The 17,380-nt window shown below is 37.0% G+C and overlaps 1 protein-coding gene and 1 non-coding gene across 5 annotated transcripts in view; one reads left to right on the forward strand and one right to left on the reverse strand.

Annotated features, from left to right (window-relative positions):
* DDX6 (DEAD-box helicase 6) overlaps positions 1-17,380 on the reverse strand; it is a 36,122-nt gene that overhangs the window by 4,759 nt on the left and 13,983 nt on the right. For 3 of the 4 annotated variants that reach the window (XM_047070033.1, XM_047070032.1, XM_047070034.1), the window contains exons 5-13: positions 13,457-13,586; positions 11,967-12,113; positions 10,766-10,860; positions 8,927-9,049; positions 8,313-8,441; positions 6,967-7,083; positions 5,048-5,111; positions 1,837-1,938; positions 879-1,088 (exon numbers count right to left, since the gene is read on the reverse strand). In XM_047070033.1, coding sequence (XP_046925989.1) covers positions 913-1,088; positions 1,837-1,938; positions 5,048-5,111; positions 6,967-7,083; positions 8,313-8,441; positions 8,927-9,049; positions 10,766-10,860; positions 11,967-12,113; positions 13,457-13,586 — 1,083 coding nt within the window. In that variant the 3' untranslated portion in view covers positions 879-912. The remainder of the gene's footprint in view (positions 1-878; positions 1,089-1,836; positions 1,939-5,047; positions 5,112-6,966; positions 7,084-8,312; positions 8,442-8,926; positions 9,050-10,765; positions 10,861-11,966; positions 12,114-13,456; positions 13,587-17,380) is intronic. The other variant, XM_047070035.1, reaches the window with a different exon arrangement.
* On the forward strand, positions 4,072-4,156 carry TRNAH-GUG (transfer RNA histidin (anticodon GUG)). Its single transcript has one exon. It is a non-coding gene; the product is annotated as a tRNA-His (tRNA).

The raw sequence follows: 17,380 nt of genomic DNA on the forward strand, positions 1-17,380 counted from the left end.
CGAAGAGAGGATCTTAGAAACTTAAAAATAACAGGTAAAAGGTTTATTGCTAATTTGGAAACAATCATCTCTCAAATCAGATTTTCCTTACAAAAAACCCTGCAAAATAGCCTATATTCCTTTATGTTGAGCTTTCTTTTGAGCATCAGTATTAGAGCCTGATAGTTGATAGTCATCAAACAATGAAATGAAATGGTGCAGGAAACCAGAGTGGGCAGTTAAAAAAAAGACAATTATCCTCACAGCCTGATTACACATTTGGCAATGAGGCAGTGTAGGTAATTTAACCTGATTTATTAAGGAGGTGCCTGGGTGGCTCAATTAAGCGGCCAACTTAGGGCCAGGTCATGATCTCACTCGGTTCATGAGTTTGAGCCCCATGTCGGACTCTGTGCTGACAGCCTGGAGCCTGCCTCAGATTCTGGGTCTCCCTCTCTCTCTGCCCCTCCCCTGCTCACATGCACACACTCTCAAAAATAAACATAAAAAAAAAAAAATTTAACCTGATTTATTAAGGTGGCCAGTAGAAATTAAGAGTGATGCTAACAACAGAGAGATGACTGAGTGATAAAGGAAAGACAAGAAATATTTTCATATTCAAACCGCTAAAAAAGATTCTTTGCTTTCATTATTTTGGAAGTACGGATTTGTCTTAAGTACTCCTCATATATCACATTACACAGGAAGACTGCATTCAAGAACAGCATTTACAGATTCTCTAATGAGACCACAACTTCACCCAAGCAACAGGTCCCAGTTTAGTTATTTATGCCAACCGGTGTTTTACTCTATCATTGTTATTATATGTAGCGCCACATCAGATTTTCCCCAGGAAAGAGGACTTTGGTTTCTTTCTTTTCTTTAAACATTACACTCACTTAGCTATTGTTCTGTCAGGTACGCACATGCTTGTTAAGGTTTCTCATCTTCTACAGGCTCGCTATGGTATTCTGCCACATACAGACTCTTGTCAATGTTGCTTGGGATCGGTTTAATTTCTGTTCCCAGCTGCTCCTCAATACTTTTCAGGTTGAAGCGATCATCATATGTGATCAAGTTGATGGCTAAGCCAAGATGACCAAAGCGACCTAAAGAAAAACAGTTTTTAATAAAAATGAGTTAAATATGAGAATCAATGTGTGCACGCAAGTCTATTAGTGGCAAAACCATACAGGACTGTTTTTGTTCACTGCCACTGTGAGTGTATGAAACCACTTACGGTCTCATACACACATTACAACTTTGTTTCATGCCCTAAGTAGTACCCTCATTTACCTTTTTCAAATGACAAAACAGATGCTCATTTATGTCAAAAGTTGCCACAAAACATCAACAGTAGTTTGCACCACCTGAGAAAAGCATGCCTCTCATGCTTTATATATATATATATGCTTAAATTTTCCCTCACCTTAAGCACATATAAAGTTATTTTAACTTTTCTTAAATGCTCTAGAATAGAAATCAGTTTTAAATATCAAACAACTAAATTAGTTTTAATTCACTGTTCTCACTGCTAGTATACTCTATTTCACAAAAGAACAGAATTTAGTGATTACACTTCTCAAAACACTTCCATGAAGAACACCTTCCTGGGGTGCCTGGGTGGCTCAGTCAGTTGAGCGTCCGACTTCGGCCCAGGTCATGATCTCGCGGTCCGTGGGTTCGAGCCCCGCATTGGGCTCTGTGCTGACAGCTCGGAGCCCGGAGCCTGTTTCGGATTCTGTGTCTCCCTCTCTCTGACCCTCCCCTGTTCATACTCTGTCTCTCTCTGTCTCAAAAATAAACAAACATTAAAAAAAAAAAAAAAAAGAAGAAGAACATCTTCCTTTTCCTCACCTGATCTTCCAATACGATGGAGATAGGTCTCTGCCAGCTTTGGGAAGTCAAAGTTTATTACCACATTCACAGCTTGTATATCAATACCTCGGGTAAACAAATCTTAAAAAAGAAAGAGAGAATCTCCATTATATCTTTCAATTTAAGCATGTTTCTTGGTACCACAATACTCTTTAACATGTCTTTCTAGTGCAACCTAAGTTCTAATTCATTAGGTATTTTAAATGTACTTGCAAATTACTAGCATTATCTTTACTGCACATTATCATAAATAATTTTCTGCTATCCAAGTTACCTTTTCCTAAGTCCCATAAATTTTTTTTTTGAAACGGTGTAAGGTAACTGCAAATGCAGGAAGAGATCAGAATGACTGTTAAGCTACAAACTCATTATAAATGAGTCTCAGGAGTAACCAGTAATTTTTAGTATTCAATACAAGATCAAAATGGATTAACCAAGAATACTTTGAAAAGAAGAGATAAGCCACTAAGAGTAATTACTTACACTTTTAGAATTCATTCATCTCATTCTAAGTGATTTACAAGTCTGAGGTTAGCGCCAAGGCCACACCTTCTCTTTTCTAGTTCCCCAATTACTAGGCTAATTTAGGCTATGAAAACTACAAGTAGAAACAATTACAATAGACTAATAACTAGGTTTTAGGGCTTCTATCAGTTCCACACTCCAAAATAATCCACAATGGTGACTACTGTTTCCAAAATACCGCTTTGAATTTGTAACTCATTAATTTGCCTCTGGATAAAATGTAAGATTGACATACAAGGTCCTCCACCCTACACGTGTTGATCCTAATATACTTCTCTAACACATGTCCTCAAACCCCCTCCATGAAATTCATCCACTTATCTTTCCTTAAATGCATGTTCTTGAAGCCCTCTATGGATCATGTTTTATACCAGTCCCCTAACTGAAAACTCCTTATTCAAGTCTAAAACTTTTATATAGTTTATGAAGCCAGTTAAAATTCCAGCTCTTCTCAGATCACCACAGCTAATTAATTTCCTTTCCTATGAAAATTTAGGACTTTTTTCCTACAAACACCTCACATTTGCAAATTACCTTTACCCCCTTGAAGACCCAACCCGAAGCCTGTTTTAATAAAGTTTTACTGCCACAGGACCATGCCTGTGTGTTTATGTACTGTTTAAGGGTGTTTTTAAGCTAGAATGGCAGAGCTAACTTGTTTCAGAGACCTTATGGTATACGAGGTCTAAAATACCTACTATCTGGCACTTTAAAGAAAAAGGTTGCAGGGCTGCTTTAGACTCTCAAGGTTGTTTATCTTTTTTATCTCTGATTAAACCATTGGTCCTTGAAATAAAGAGTGATACTTCGCATGTATTTATACACTTTGTACACATACGTTATTCAGTACTTACTTAATGACATTAAACACTCTTCTGTTTTCTGTCTGCACATGCTGAATTTGCTTAACAACTCTCAACATTTCACCAGTGAACTAGTTCCTTTTCTACATTACAGGTTCCCCAAGGGCAGGGAGTATGTGTGTATATATCTGAAAATTTTTAATTATGGTAAAATAGACATAAAACTGAGGAGTAATATTTTTCCAGCACCAACTAACTAAATACCTGGCAGAATATTGGTTGAATATCAAAAACTATTTTTGAATAAATAAAACACATATTTGTTCAGAATTTGGTTTAAAGCATTCTCATTTTACAGATTAAAAAAAAGGCATAAAAGAAAAGCATGACTTGTCCAAGGTCATATGATTACAGGTTAAAAAGGGTAGGACTTGAACCCTAATCTTAAAATTCTAAAAGTCTATGCTTCAATTTTGTGTCAGCCTCTCTCTCTGCCCCTCCCCTGCTCACGCTCTCTTTCTCTCTCTCAAAAACAAACCAACATTAAAAAATTTTTTTAAATAAAAATAAAAATTCTAGAAGTCTAAAATCCTTTCCATTTATTTCAATATAAAGGTTAGAATTGCTGGCAAAGTAAACATACATGTATTAATTCACAGCTGTATTGTTAGATATAAGACAGAAAAAGGTAAACTGGAAGCACCAAGGATACCTGATAGTCTTTTTTTGGTTCTTGTAGATTAGCAAATTCAATATTCCGTTAGTAAAGATTTGGAGTTTATTTCTAGAGCAGCATTTTAACAAATTCAAACTGTGAACTACTCTGCATTTTGATGTGGATGATAGTTGCATGGGTGTATACATATGCAAAAAGTCACTGAGGGGTGCCTGGATGGCTCAGTCGGTTGAGTGTCTGACTGTGGCTCAGATCATGATTTCGTGGTTCGTGGGTTCGAGCCCCGCATCAGGCTCTGTGCTGACAGCTCAGAGCCTGCAGCCTGCTTCTGATTCTGTCTCTGGCTCTCTCTGCCCCTCCCTCACTTGTGCTCTGTCTCTAAAATAAATAAACATTAAAAAAAATTTTTTATATGTAAAAAAAAGTCACTGAATGATATCCTTACAATTACTGTATTTCTCTGTGTATGTGTACCTCAATTACAGAAAAAAATCCTTGGGCCGCCTGATTTGTGGGTTCAGGCTCCACATCACGTTCTGTGCTGATAGCTTGGAGCCTGGAGCCTGCTCCAGATTCTGTGTCTCCCTCTCTGTCTGCCCCTCCCCTGCTGTCTCTCTCTCTCAAAATTAAGCACTAAAAAAAAATTTCTTTTTAAATCCAGATTCTTCTCTACCCAGAAGCCTAGTTTAGATGATTAATCTCATACCAATACTAAGATTGTACTTCCAGTGTAGAGATGGAAGGATACTCATTGTCTGTTCTGAATGTCCACCTGGCTCCCGAGTTGAAGTTCAGTACACTAAATATACACCAAAATATAGACTAGTCTGTTTCTGTCAAAAAAATTAAGAGGCCACAGTAAATAATTTCCAAAACATAGTTTCTTAATGTTAATTTATTTTGCATGTACTACATACATCTCATTCCTGTATGCTAAGGTTATTCAGAAAACACACAAATTCCACAACTGTTTAAAAGACAGAGATGAGGTATGAGCGCCAACAAGTGTTCTGTAGTTTCAGATATGGAAACTAGTTTCAGGAATTAAGCTCATTTCAACTTCAGAAATTCCAGAAATGGTATTAGGGTGAGCTGAACTCTGTCACAGACTCTGATGGAAGATATGGATAGAGAAAGCAGAGCAGAACTAAAGAGAAAACCAAGGGGTAAATACGGAAATACTTACCAGTGCAAACAAGATTGCGGCATAAGCCATTTCGGAAATCATGAAATACACGATTTCGATGTTCCTAGGAACAAAGTAATGCACTTGGTTTGTTTAAATCTCATACACATAACCCTAATTTTCCTATCATTAATTTCTCCTATCCAAACAGTTTAGTATACCCGAAATTTACACAAATGAGAGAGGAGCCAATTCAAAACCCCTAAGTTAAAAACAAAAGATAAAAAAGTTAACCATATATTAGTTTCCCACGGGAATTAATAAGCAACTAAAACATATTTTAATATGTATCTTCATGTACCATTTATCTTAACTCTTAAGGGTATTTTTTATCTTTTTTTTGCTGGGTTTTAAGCAACAATTTTCACCATGTTTTTGTGTATATATTTTTTAAATGTTTCAAACAGAAAATGACAGAAGTTTGGCCTGATCTAAACATCTACTACTTGTCTTTTGAGTTACCTGTATGCAAAAACAGAAATTTACTTTTCAATTAAAATACAAAAATGAGGGGCGCCTGGGTGGCGCAGTCGGGTTAAGCGTCCGACTTCAGCCAGGTCACGATCTCGCGGTCCGTGAGTTCGAGCCCCGCGTCAGGCTCTGGGCTGATGGCTCGGAGCCTGGAGCCTGTTTCCGATTCTGTGTCTCCCTCTCTCTCTGCCCCTCCCCTGTTCATGCTCTGTCTCTCTCTGTCCCAAAAATAAATAAACGTTGAAAAAAAAAAAATTTAAAAATACAAAAATGAAAACACAGGGGCGCCTGGGTGGCGCAGTCGGTTAAGCGTCCGACTTCAGCCAGGTCGCGATCTCGCGGTCCGTGAGTTCGAGCCCCGCGTCAGGCTCTGGGCTGATGGCTCAGAGCCTGGAGCCTCTTTCCAATTCTGTGTCTCCCTCTCTCTCTGCCCTTCCCCCGTTCATGCTCTGTCTCTCTCTGTCCCAAAAATAAATAAACGTTGAAAAAAAAAATTAAAAAAAAAAAAAATGAAAACACATACATAATGACTCTAAAAAAAGTGAAATAAATCTATCATCTGGCAAACTCATCTTTCCTTTCATTCAAAGCAACATTTTTCCAGTTGGAAATATTCTCTACACCTTAATACATTCATTTCCTGTGACAATTTCTAATATTAGGGTCCACATGATGATATCTGATCCATTTTCAAGCTGCTTTGAAAACCTATGTGTGCTGATTAACTTAAGCTCTTAATCTGTTAGTCTACAGGAACTGCTTTCTTTCACAAAATTTCACAATGTTTAATTAGCACACACACAAAAATCTTATTTTTATAGTTCTGCGTTTCTTTAAACTCCTGATTTAGTTCTAAAATTTAGAGATTGTGCCCTTAAGGCAAACAGTGAAGAAAAACATAAGGGCTGAGGTACATAAATTAAAAATCTAGAGCAGTGTTATCCAATAGAACCTTCTGCAATGATGGAAGTGTTCTATATCTGTACTTTCTAAAACTGTAGTTGCTAGTCACATGTAACATGGCACTTAAAATGTGGTTAGTGTGACAGAGGAACTAAATTTTAAACTTTAATTTTAACTCCTTTAATTGCCACATGTGACTAGTGGTTACTGTATTAAACAGTGCAAATCTGCATTACCTGGGAAAGGGAGTAAAATCTCATATTTGTATCATGCTCAATAGTTTACAATAGTTACTCATTTATAAACTCATTTATAAACTATCTCCATCTTCCTAACAACCTTGTGAGGGAAGAGTGCGTATACCATGTTTTATAGCCAGAAAACTGAACCACGGAGGTCACAATGAAAGGTCCCTTGCTTACTAAGGAATAATTCATTCTTATGTTTAGGACATATGGAGGAGCATTAAAACAAAAAACAGAATCCAAGAAATACTTAGAAAAAGATTTTAAAAATCTGCACACAAGTTCCAGTTTTATACTCACCTGCCTCATTTTAGCATGGATATAGAAGCAAGAATAACCCAGTTGAGAAATCTTCTTGGCTAGCAATTCAACTCGCTGAGAGGAGTTACAGAAAATGATCGACTGGTTTATCTGAAGCTAAAGGGAAAAAAAAAAAAAAATACGAGAAAGAAAAACAAAAACCTTCATTTTACTTTGCCAAATCTTGAAAATAGTGACCGATAGATGTTAAAAATACGGTCTAAGACTTAGAATCTCATGACACAACAGAGATGCAAAATTGTAAAAATCATCAAGACTAAAACACATTCAATTCTCATTATATGCAATAATTATGTTCTATAAAGTTGCCACAAACACTGGATATGTGAAAAAAAAACAAAAAATACTGAACACGTGAATACAAAACCACTGCTCCCAGGAGAGATAAAGGATTAGGTTCCTGTGAGCCTCTAGTCACATCTTTTTCACCAATCCATCAACAGATAATCTTATGTGTGTTGCTATTCAAAGACCCCTTATTTACTCATGGCCAACAGTGTAACTCCTGCCTGGCTGTAAAGAGTTTATTCAATACACATTTTCTCTGCAAGGCACATCAGTTTTCTTGTGCTTAGGAGCGACGGAGAGCACTAAGCTTAGGAGCCATTTAAAACTGTGAAACAGGGGCGCCTGGGTGGCTCAGACGGTTAAGCGTCCGACTTCGGCTCAGGTCATGATCTCGCGGTTTGTGAGTTCAGGCCCCGCGTCGGGCTCTGTGCTGACAGCTCAGACCCTGGAGCCTGTTTCAGATTCTGTGTCTCCCTCTCTCTCTGCCCCTCCCCCGTTCATGCTCTGTCTCAAAAATAAATAAATGTTAATAAATAAATAAATAAATAAATAAATAAAACCATGAAATAAACAAAAACCAAAACATTAAAATGCAAAAAATGTGGCATTAATGTGGCACAGACTACAAGAAAGACAAGTATGAGAGCTGAAATAAGAAGGCAGTGTGTCACCTTGTTCAATCTCAGTTGGGATTATGCACAACTGCTGTTATTTTCCATTGTACTACTAGTATCCACAAATGACTTCAGTAGCACGTGCGTATTGATCACAAGTTACAAATAAATTTTGGGGAGCAGCCAAATTTGCAAATACAGAATATGCAGATAATGAGAGCAACTATAAAATCAAGGTCAAATTATTTTAGGATTTAATTAAAAGTACCTTTGACATCATACTGTATCAACTTCAGATCAACAACCCAAACTACCTTTTAAGAAAAAGCTGTGGACTGTTTTTTACATTGAAAATGGTAGGAAAAATAGACACAACTGTTTAATTGGGGTTATAATATTCAGTAGCTGAAGCCCATTACTTACCCTGGAGAAAAGTGTGTTGAGGCAGTGTACTTTTTGGCGCTCAGTTACATAGGCATAGTACTGGGTTACTCCCTTCAAAGTTAGTTCCTCCATCAGGTTAATCTCATAGGGTTTCTGCAAATGGGAATTCTGAAAAAAAGAAGAGTCATATAATTCAATGAAAGCAGAGTGTATCTCTGGAACTCAAAATATACCCTACAATTTTCTGATAAAACTATCGCTTTAAAGGGATGCAGATCTCTTCTCTTCAAAGTATACATAATCTATGATGGAAACAAGTTACCATATAATGGAAGATCTAACATTCAGATATGTAGCTAAGTTTCTATTTTGTGCTTTGTATATAGGATCACACTATAATCAATTTATCCAGTATCAATGATTATATGTCAGCCTGACACCAAACGCTAAGTGAATAATTTAATCAAATTACTATTACAACTAAAAAAATAAGTTAATTTATGCACAACAAATCTTAACTGATCAGCTGACGAAAAAGCCAACAACTTGAAACAATCAGCATAACGTAGAGACTGATTACAGGATGTAATTATGAATAAAGGTATACTTGTGGGCAACAGAATGGCACTGCTTCCATGTAGATTTATACTCACCATGAACTTCTGTACACTAAGAGGAAAAGTAGCGGAGTATAATAAAATCTGTCTGTTTTTAGGTAGCGTGAGAATAATATCCTCCATTATCTGCACAAAATCCTGTGACAGCAACTTATCTGCCTGCAGTACACAGAAAAGACAATTTCAAAAACAATTAGTGTTTAAGGTCTTTGGTTAGTAAGGCATCATCCAAGAGCATTCATGTAATACTCCTGGTTGTAAAACAGTAAGTTCTCTAACATCATCCAGTCCGATGGCACCAAGACACAGTCCCAGGGATTCAGAAGGTGGATAATCTATAATACCATATTCTAGATAGGCAAAAAAAATCCTAGAACAGAGTTTTAATTTAGTTTGAGAGACAGTGAGAGAGAAAAATGTGCATGCGTGGGAGGGGCAGCAAGAGAATCCCAAGCAGGCTCCATGCTCAGTGCAGAGCCCCACTTGGGGCTCTGTCTCACTGTGAGGTCATGACTTAAGCCAAAATCAAAAGTCAGATGCTGAGCCACCTAAGCGTCCCCCATAACAGAACTTTAATGTGATTTCCATGAGAGACAGTACATGGCTGAGAGTACAATCTGCAGAGTCAAATTACCTGAGTTGAAATCTAGTCTCTTTGACTTTTTAGCTATATTGGCAGGTTATTTACACCCAATACTTCAGTCCACAACTTTAAAATTAGAAATTTCACTTATTGTTAACTACTTTATAGGATACCTACCTTACAGGGTTGGTGTAAAAAGTAAATGAAGAAACATGTTCAGTACTTATTGCTAGCCAATAGTCATTAATAAACATTCTCTCTCCTTACTCAAAGATAAAAAAACCTGTCTGATAGACTACAATAACCTGATCTAGTTATCTAAGACACAAATCAAATAGGAAAGCAACTTTATTTCAAAAACATTAACACCCATAGACTTTATATACAAAAACACTGCCAGATCCCACAAATGCAGAGCCAGAGTAAGTTCTTAAAAGGCACTTACAACCTGGTGAGGTAACACATATACTGGAGATGAAAAACCAAACAGTACAAAGGACATACTAGGGGCATCTGGGTAGTTCAGTCAGTTAAGCATCTTGACTGATCTCACGGTTTGTGAGATTGAGCCCTGCACGGAGCCTGCTTGGGACTCTCACTTGCTCTTTCTCAAAATAGATAAACTTAAAAAAAGAAAGAACGAAAGAATGAAAGAAAGAAAGAACGAAAGAACGAAAGAAAGAAAGAAAAGAAAGAAAGAAAAAGAAAAGAGGACATACTAAACGAGGGGTGAGAGACATTACATGTCTTTTAAGACGTATTACTGATTGGAAAGAGACTTAGAATGAATTTGGCTTTAAGGTATTCAACAATTACTTTTCTTGAAAAATAAAAACAAAACTTACAAACTATCTGGCATCCCTAAGAAAAAGACCCAAGGCTGAACTTTTCCTATAAATACCTATCACCTATTGCCTTTAAAAAGTTAAATGGGGGGCGCCTGGGTGGCGCAGTCGGTTAAGCGTCCGACTTCAGCCAGGTCACGATCTCGCGGTCCGTGAGTTCGAGCCCCGCGTCAGGCTCTGGGCTGATGGCTCGGAGCCTGGAGCCTGTTTCCGATTCTGTGTCTCCCTCTCTCTCTGCCCCTCCCCCGTTCATGCTCTGTCTCAAAAAAAAAAACAAAAAAACAAAAAAACAAATAAAAAGTTAAATGGGTTTTATAAGCAAATTAGTTTGAATTGACAAGAGTCATGCATTTATTAAAGGTTCACAAACACAAAGAGCTTTTGCTTCATTCACTGACAGTTCTAAACAAAGCACAAAATAATACTTTCCAAATAAAGAGACATTACCTCATCCAACACTATCATCTGGACATGATCAACTTTTGCTACTCCTTTCTTGATAAGATCCAGGATTCTTCCAGGGGTAGCTATCACCACATGCACTACACAAAATTAGAAAATATGTATTCTCATTAATTTTAGCTTAGGCAAACATGATACAATAAAGATTTATCATACATATTTTATCAGAAACACTGTTGTAAAGGTAGGAATAATACAAACAGGCAAAGACGTGTTTTAGGATATGGATTTTCATTTCATCTTAGGTTGGCCAGAAAATACTTGTTTCACTTCTACGTGGGGTGAGCTAACAGATTCCCAAATCACCTGCTCCAAATAAGGGGCATACTTGTATTAAAACAATCCCCAATGAATAACAAAGGCATACCAGGCTTTTGGTACAGTTGCTTCCCTCTAATCTAGAGGAATGGCCTTCAGAAGATTATTACAAAGATGAAATGAGACATTTTAAGTAACTGTGCAGTATGAAGCACATAGTAAGTAATTTACCAGATGACAACCATATATAAGATTCTGGCTCAAACTTTATGTATAATTTTATATAAGTTAATTTCATGCTTGGTGTTTTGTTATCTTTTTTCACTTAATGATGTATCCTGGAGAACTCTTAATGAAAATGAATACAGTTCAGCTTAATTTTTTAACAGCTTTGGGGAATTCCATTCAGACTACACCCCGATGTATTTAGCCAATCTCCACTAACGTTTAGGATGTTCCAATTTTTTTAGTACTACAAACCATACTGCACTAACCTGACCCTGCATTTGCCTATTTCTTCAGGAAAGATTCTTGAATATATACACTCCTAATTTCAAAACATAATCACAAACTGCTCACCGTAAAGATTGTATCAATTTATACCCCCATGCTACAAAGATAGCCTGTTTCTTCTCAAACTTTTATTATTGGTTACTATTATTTCTTAGTCTTGCCAATTGGACAGGCATAGTATCAAATTGCTGTTTTCATTTACATTAAAAAAATTACCAGGAAGGCTGAATATCCTTCCAATTAATATCAATTTGTCTTTTTTCTCGAATGAAATGGTCATTTCCTTTACTCATTTTTCTACTGCAATGTTTCTGGTCCTTAATTCTCAAAAACAATTTTTAGTAAGTTTAAAAGGAAACACCTGTGTCTGTAATTCCACTTAGAGCCAGGCCACCTTAGAGCAATCATTTCCTACCTGTGTCATCAAGCCTCATTATGTCATCCCGTAAATTGGTTCCTCCTGTGGTTGCCATCACTTTGGCCCCTCCCATGTGTTTGCTGACCTGGATGCAAATTTGACTGACCTGTAGAGCAAGTTCTCTAGTGGGAACAATCACCATTGCTGGAAAACAGAAAAAAAGAAAACCTATTTTAAGAGTTTTTAATAAGCTACAGAAAATTGAATCATAATAGGCCTGATTCTGAAAAGTCAAGGAAGTAAATTTCCTTTACCCAAAAAACAAACAAAAAACAAAACAAAACAAAACAACCAAAAAAACCCACCTATTACAGTATTGCAGATTCAGACTTTTCCTCAGCAGCACTGCTATATAAACCTGGTACTCCTTAGTTACAAACCTTTAAAGGGTTCTTTGAGTTGGTAAAAACTAGCCCAAAGTTTATTAATTTTTCACCAAAAGATTCACTAGTCTAAACACCTGAATAGAAAACTCTTGCTGCCCAGGTTCCATTTAAATCACATGAAAGTAGGTAAAGAGAAAATGGAAAAAATGATCATTATAGATCAAGACCAATTTATGAAAATTTAAGAAAAAGCTTTAGAGGTCAAAAATTATGGGATGCCTGGGTGGCTCAGTTGGTGGAGTGTCTGACTTCGGCTCACGTCATCATCTCATGGCTTGTAAATTCGAGTCCTGCATCCGGCTCTGTGCTGACAGCTCAGAGCCTGGAGCCTGGTTTGGATTCTGTGTCTCCATCTCTCTCTGCCCCTCCCCCACTTGCGTTCTGTTTCTCTTAAAAATAAACTAAAAAAAAAAAAAAAATTAACTCTATTAGCTTGCTCTGCGTACAACTATGGAAATTTCTTTCTTCTCTACTTCCTAAGCTCTTAAAATTCCAAAACCACAAGGCTTTATACAGAAGAAAAAGTTCATGAGCTCTTGCAGACACACAGGTGCCACAAGAAACAACTCAGTTCCATAATTTCTAAGTAGCAATGTCAGATAACTTCTCATGATCTTAGCTTTCCTATCTATAAGGCAATAATGCTTATTTTGCCTATTTCACTGGAATGTTATCAAAACTGTGTAATATGTAAAACTCTTCTGAAAACTAGAAATCTTTCCAAAAGCTGGATATTTTGTAAGACAACTGGGCCCCAAGCTGTGAAAGGATAGGTAAATACTAACTCCAGATTATATAAATTCTGACTAAAAAAAAGATGGTAACATCTTCCACATAGCTCCAAGGTACAAACTGCAGTTTTTAGTTTAAACAAACAACTAACTGGGACACCTGGGTGGCTCAGTCAGTTGAGCCTCCAGCTCTTGATTTCCACTCAGGTCATGATCTCACACTTCATGACTTTTGAGCCCCTCATTGGGCTGTGCGCTGGCAGTGCAGAGCCTGCTTGGGATTCGCTCTTTCTCCCTCTCTGTTCCTCCCCAGCTTGTGCTCTCTCTCAAAATAAATAAATAAACTTAAAAAAAACAAAACAAAACTAACCTTGTATATTGTCCTTCTTCAGGTCTAGCCGTTCAAGTAAGGGAATGAGGTAGGCACCGCTCTTGCCTGTTCCATTTTTTGCTCTAGCTAAGATATCCCTACCAGATAAAGCAATGGGAATGCTCTCCTCCTAAGAGACAAGAAAATGAAAATTACTCATGAATAAAAACTATTAATAAGGAAACTATTCTTTAAATGCACTGAAGGTATACCTCTTTGGTACAACTTTAAAGTGTCTCACATTTGCATTTTACAAGAATAGGCAGAGGTAAATTACCAGCCAATGTCATCAACATTGCCAACCAATACTGATCAGAACTGCGTACAGTATAAACTGTATCCCAATGTAATACAAACTGTATATGTGAATTTGTACGTGCAAGAATGTGTATGCCTAAGGAAGCTGGGCATCTAAACAAAGAAAACAACAAACGAAAAGGAGGAACCTGGGCTGACACACAAATAAGACTTGAATAAACAAAAAAAGCAAAGGACATCTCACAATTAAAAACTGGAGAAGAAGTGATACAAAGAATACAAAGGTAAGACTGTACGTTTTGAGACTAGGAAGCCAATTTAAATTTAAACACAATGAAAAATTGTGCCTTGGGCAGCCCATCCTTGCAAAAAATAGGAATCAGCTAGAAAGTTTAACTTTAGTTCCTATTTGATTTTATTACATAAGTTCACAATGTCAATGTTTTCACATGCAACTTCTCTGTCCTGAAGCGTGCTCAACTGGAGGCCCAATTCTATTCCAGTTATCTCCATCGATGGTCACATCAGAGACTGACTTTTCACTTTCACATTTAGCTTACTGTGTCAAGTGTATTTTGTAAAGATAACATTTCCTATTTGGACAAATCACCTAAACAGCAAAGGCCTCCCCAAAATTACTGAAAATTATTCATATACAGAGAGAAATTTAAAAATGAGAATAGGTATCAACAGGGAGGAAGCAGAACACTTCCATTTCTAAAACTAAAAATTTTAATTTCTAAAACCAAAAAACTAGGAAAATAAATTAGGAAAGAGATTTATTGCCACTTTAACATTTCTATGCCTGAGCTAATAACCAAAAGAAGTATCTCTAGCACTTTAAAGTTATTATACAAACATTTAAGTAATAAACATCATTACTTGCATTTTTTTCCACTGTGGTACTCATTCTACCTAGAACCCATCACAGGAGTCAGATGGGTTCCATATTATCAGAAAAAGAAACACAGCTGCCAAAACAACGTAAAAAATGGTCCAATGACAATACTCTGTTACCCTCTCTTCCTACAACCAGCATTAAGCACTCTGCTTATCACAGTAAAGCAGGTCAAAGAAAAATCCTTGGCTTTGACTCTTTGGTCTTAATCTCCTCCTACTTTGAGTCAACTCTGTTAATCTTCAGTTGCTCTGGAGGCCTATTACCTCCACGGTTCATTTTATTTATTTATTTATTTATTTATTTATTTATTTATTTATTTATTTATTTATTTATTTAAGCCCTATTACCTCCACGGTTCAATTTATTTATTTATTCATTCATTCATTCATTCATTCTCTACCCCCAATATGGGGCTCGAACTCACAACCCCGAAATCAACAGATGCATGCTCTCCAACTGAGCCAGTCAGGTGCCCTACCTTCTACAGTTTTTAAATAGGCTACATGCACACTACTCAGTTCTAGAGCAGGATAAAAGGGTCTCCCAGTGACATCCTGAGTCAGGTTCTTTATTTTTCTTTATTATTTTATTTGTTTAAGCAGGCTTCACACCCAGTCCTGAGCCCAACACGGAGCTTGAATTCACGACCTTAAGATCAAGACCTGAGCTGAGATCAAGAGTTGGACACTTAACTGACCCAAGCCACCCAAGCAGCCCTGGAGTTAGGTTCTTTAAAAGAATAAAACTTTTAATAAAGTGAGGCAGGTCAGAATTAGCTTAGGGGTATCCTAATTCCCATTTTGGGTTCACCTTTTAACTTGGATTAAGGCACTGACTTCTGTTCCCCTGCACTCTCTGATAAGGGCTTACAGTCTACAGAAACTGTTTAAAGTTTTTTTGTTTTTTAAACCAAGTAAACTAGTCTTTAAGATACACATATATTTGCCCCATATGGTAACCATTATGATTAGCAAGCAGGGAATTCAATACATCCACACCGTCTCTCACCACTGTTTCCTAGGAAGATCAGGTAATATGAAGAAAGAGAATTCAAGTCAGGTTCAGACAGCTTTGAAACCCAAGAGGAAATCATGGGAGCTACCAGGGAGAAAAGAAAGAAGGAAGGAAACAAAAAACTTTAAAAACTTACTGTGTGTCCGGCACTCAGATACTTTATATTATTTATATCCTTTCAAGTTAGGTACTTTGTTTTATAATGAAAACCTCTCCACACAAAAACGTGTCCATGAATGTTCACAGTAGCATTATTCAAAATAGCTAATAGCAGAAAAAAAACCCTGTCGACTGATAAACCAAATGTAGTATAGCCATACAACAGAATTATTATTCAGCAATACAAAGGCAAGGACTGATACATGTTACAACATGGATGAACCCTAAAAAATGCTAAGTCAAAGAAGCCACTCACAAAAAACCACATATGCTAGCATTCCATCTAGATGAAATGTGGGGAACAGGCAAATCCATGGAGACACTAAGATTAGTGGCTGGTTAGGGCTAGGGGAAAATGAAGGGAGACTGCTAAAGCAGCTTCTTTTTGAGGTGATGAAAATTTTCTAAAATTGATTGCAGTAACAGTTGCACAACTGTGAATATACTAACCCACTGAATTATATGCTTTAAATGTGTGAATTCTGTGATATGGGATTTGTATCTCAATCAAGTTATCAAAAAACCCATGACAACCCTACAATCTGAGGTCTGATTTTGCCACCTTATCTCCCCAAGTCCATGTTCCACTGTAAGGTCTAGGGACTTATCCACTAAGTATTCGTTGTGTTTTGGTTACCCTAGGATTCATTTTCCCTTTCCCAGTAGCACCCTAACTTCCATCTGAGGAACTGCATCTCCCCACCGGACACTCTGGCCAAAGAGGAGACATCAACTGAAGCCAGACCAGCTCCATGCTCCCTTCTTAGAATTTAAATTGTTAAAGTACATCCTATAACAATTTGTAGCTTTCTAAGCCCTTCACAGCTGCCTCAGTTCTTGTTCTATTCCAAGTGTGTTTCTCCAGATTTTTCTCACTCTTGTGAACTCCTCTGATACTCTTTCAAGAAATTTCCCTTTGCTTAAGTTAGCCCAAGTTGGTTTCTGCTGCCTACAACCAAAGCACAGTATACTTCCCAATTTCCTAATACTGAGAGGCATTTGACAAAAGTGTCTTACCTAAAAAAACTGAAAATTGCCCAATTAGCTGCTTTTGGAGTAGCTGCTTCTTTTTACCTCCTAGTGCTAGGGACCTTAACAATATTAATCTCAGGGGAAAAGATAGTATGACTATGGTGGAGAAGATGGCAATGGTTCTCCCATCCAAGTAGTAACCAGGCCCAAACCTGCTTAGCTTCTGAAATCAGATGAGATCAGGCATGTTCAGGGTGGTATGGTCATAGACAACGGCAATGGTTCTCATAGGTATCTAGTGCTACCAAAAAAAAGGATATGGAAGATAATAATTTCAAAAATATCTCTAACTTAGGAACACACTCCAATTTTGCCACCGTAACCAATGAGGAAATACTTTTAAACACTTTTCTGCAAAGTTAGGAAACCAATTCCTAGAGTCATAAGAAATCTACATTAGCAAAAGGAATGATTTGCAAAGGATTAAGGATGCTATAATTCCTAGCTATCAATAAACTATCAATTTTTATTAGACCTCGTTGACAAAATAATTTCTCAAAATCGTTGAGAAATTTTGTTGCCAACAATAAGGAACTTCCATGTTTCCCTCAATAATGGAC

Source organism: Lynx rufus, unplaced genomic scaffold (assembly GCF_022079265.1).
Source record: "Lynx rufus isolate CCGP_SWC_20201006 ecotype Redwood Valley unplaced genomic scaffold, mLynRuf1.p SCAF_9, whole genome shotgun sequence".
NCBI lineage: Eukaryota > Metazoa > Chordata > Mammalia > Carnivora > Felidae > Lynx > Lynx rufus.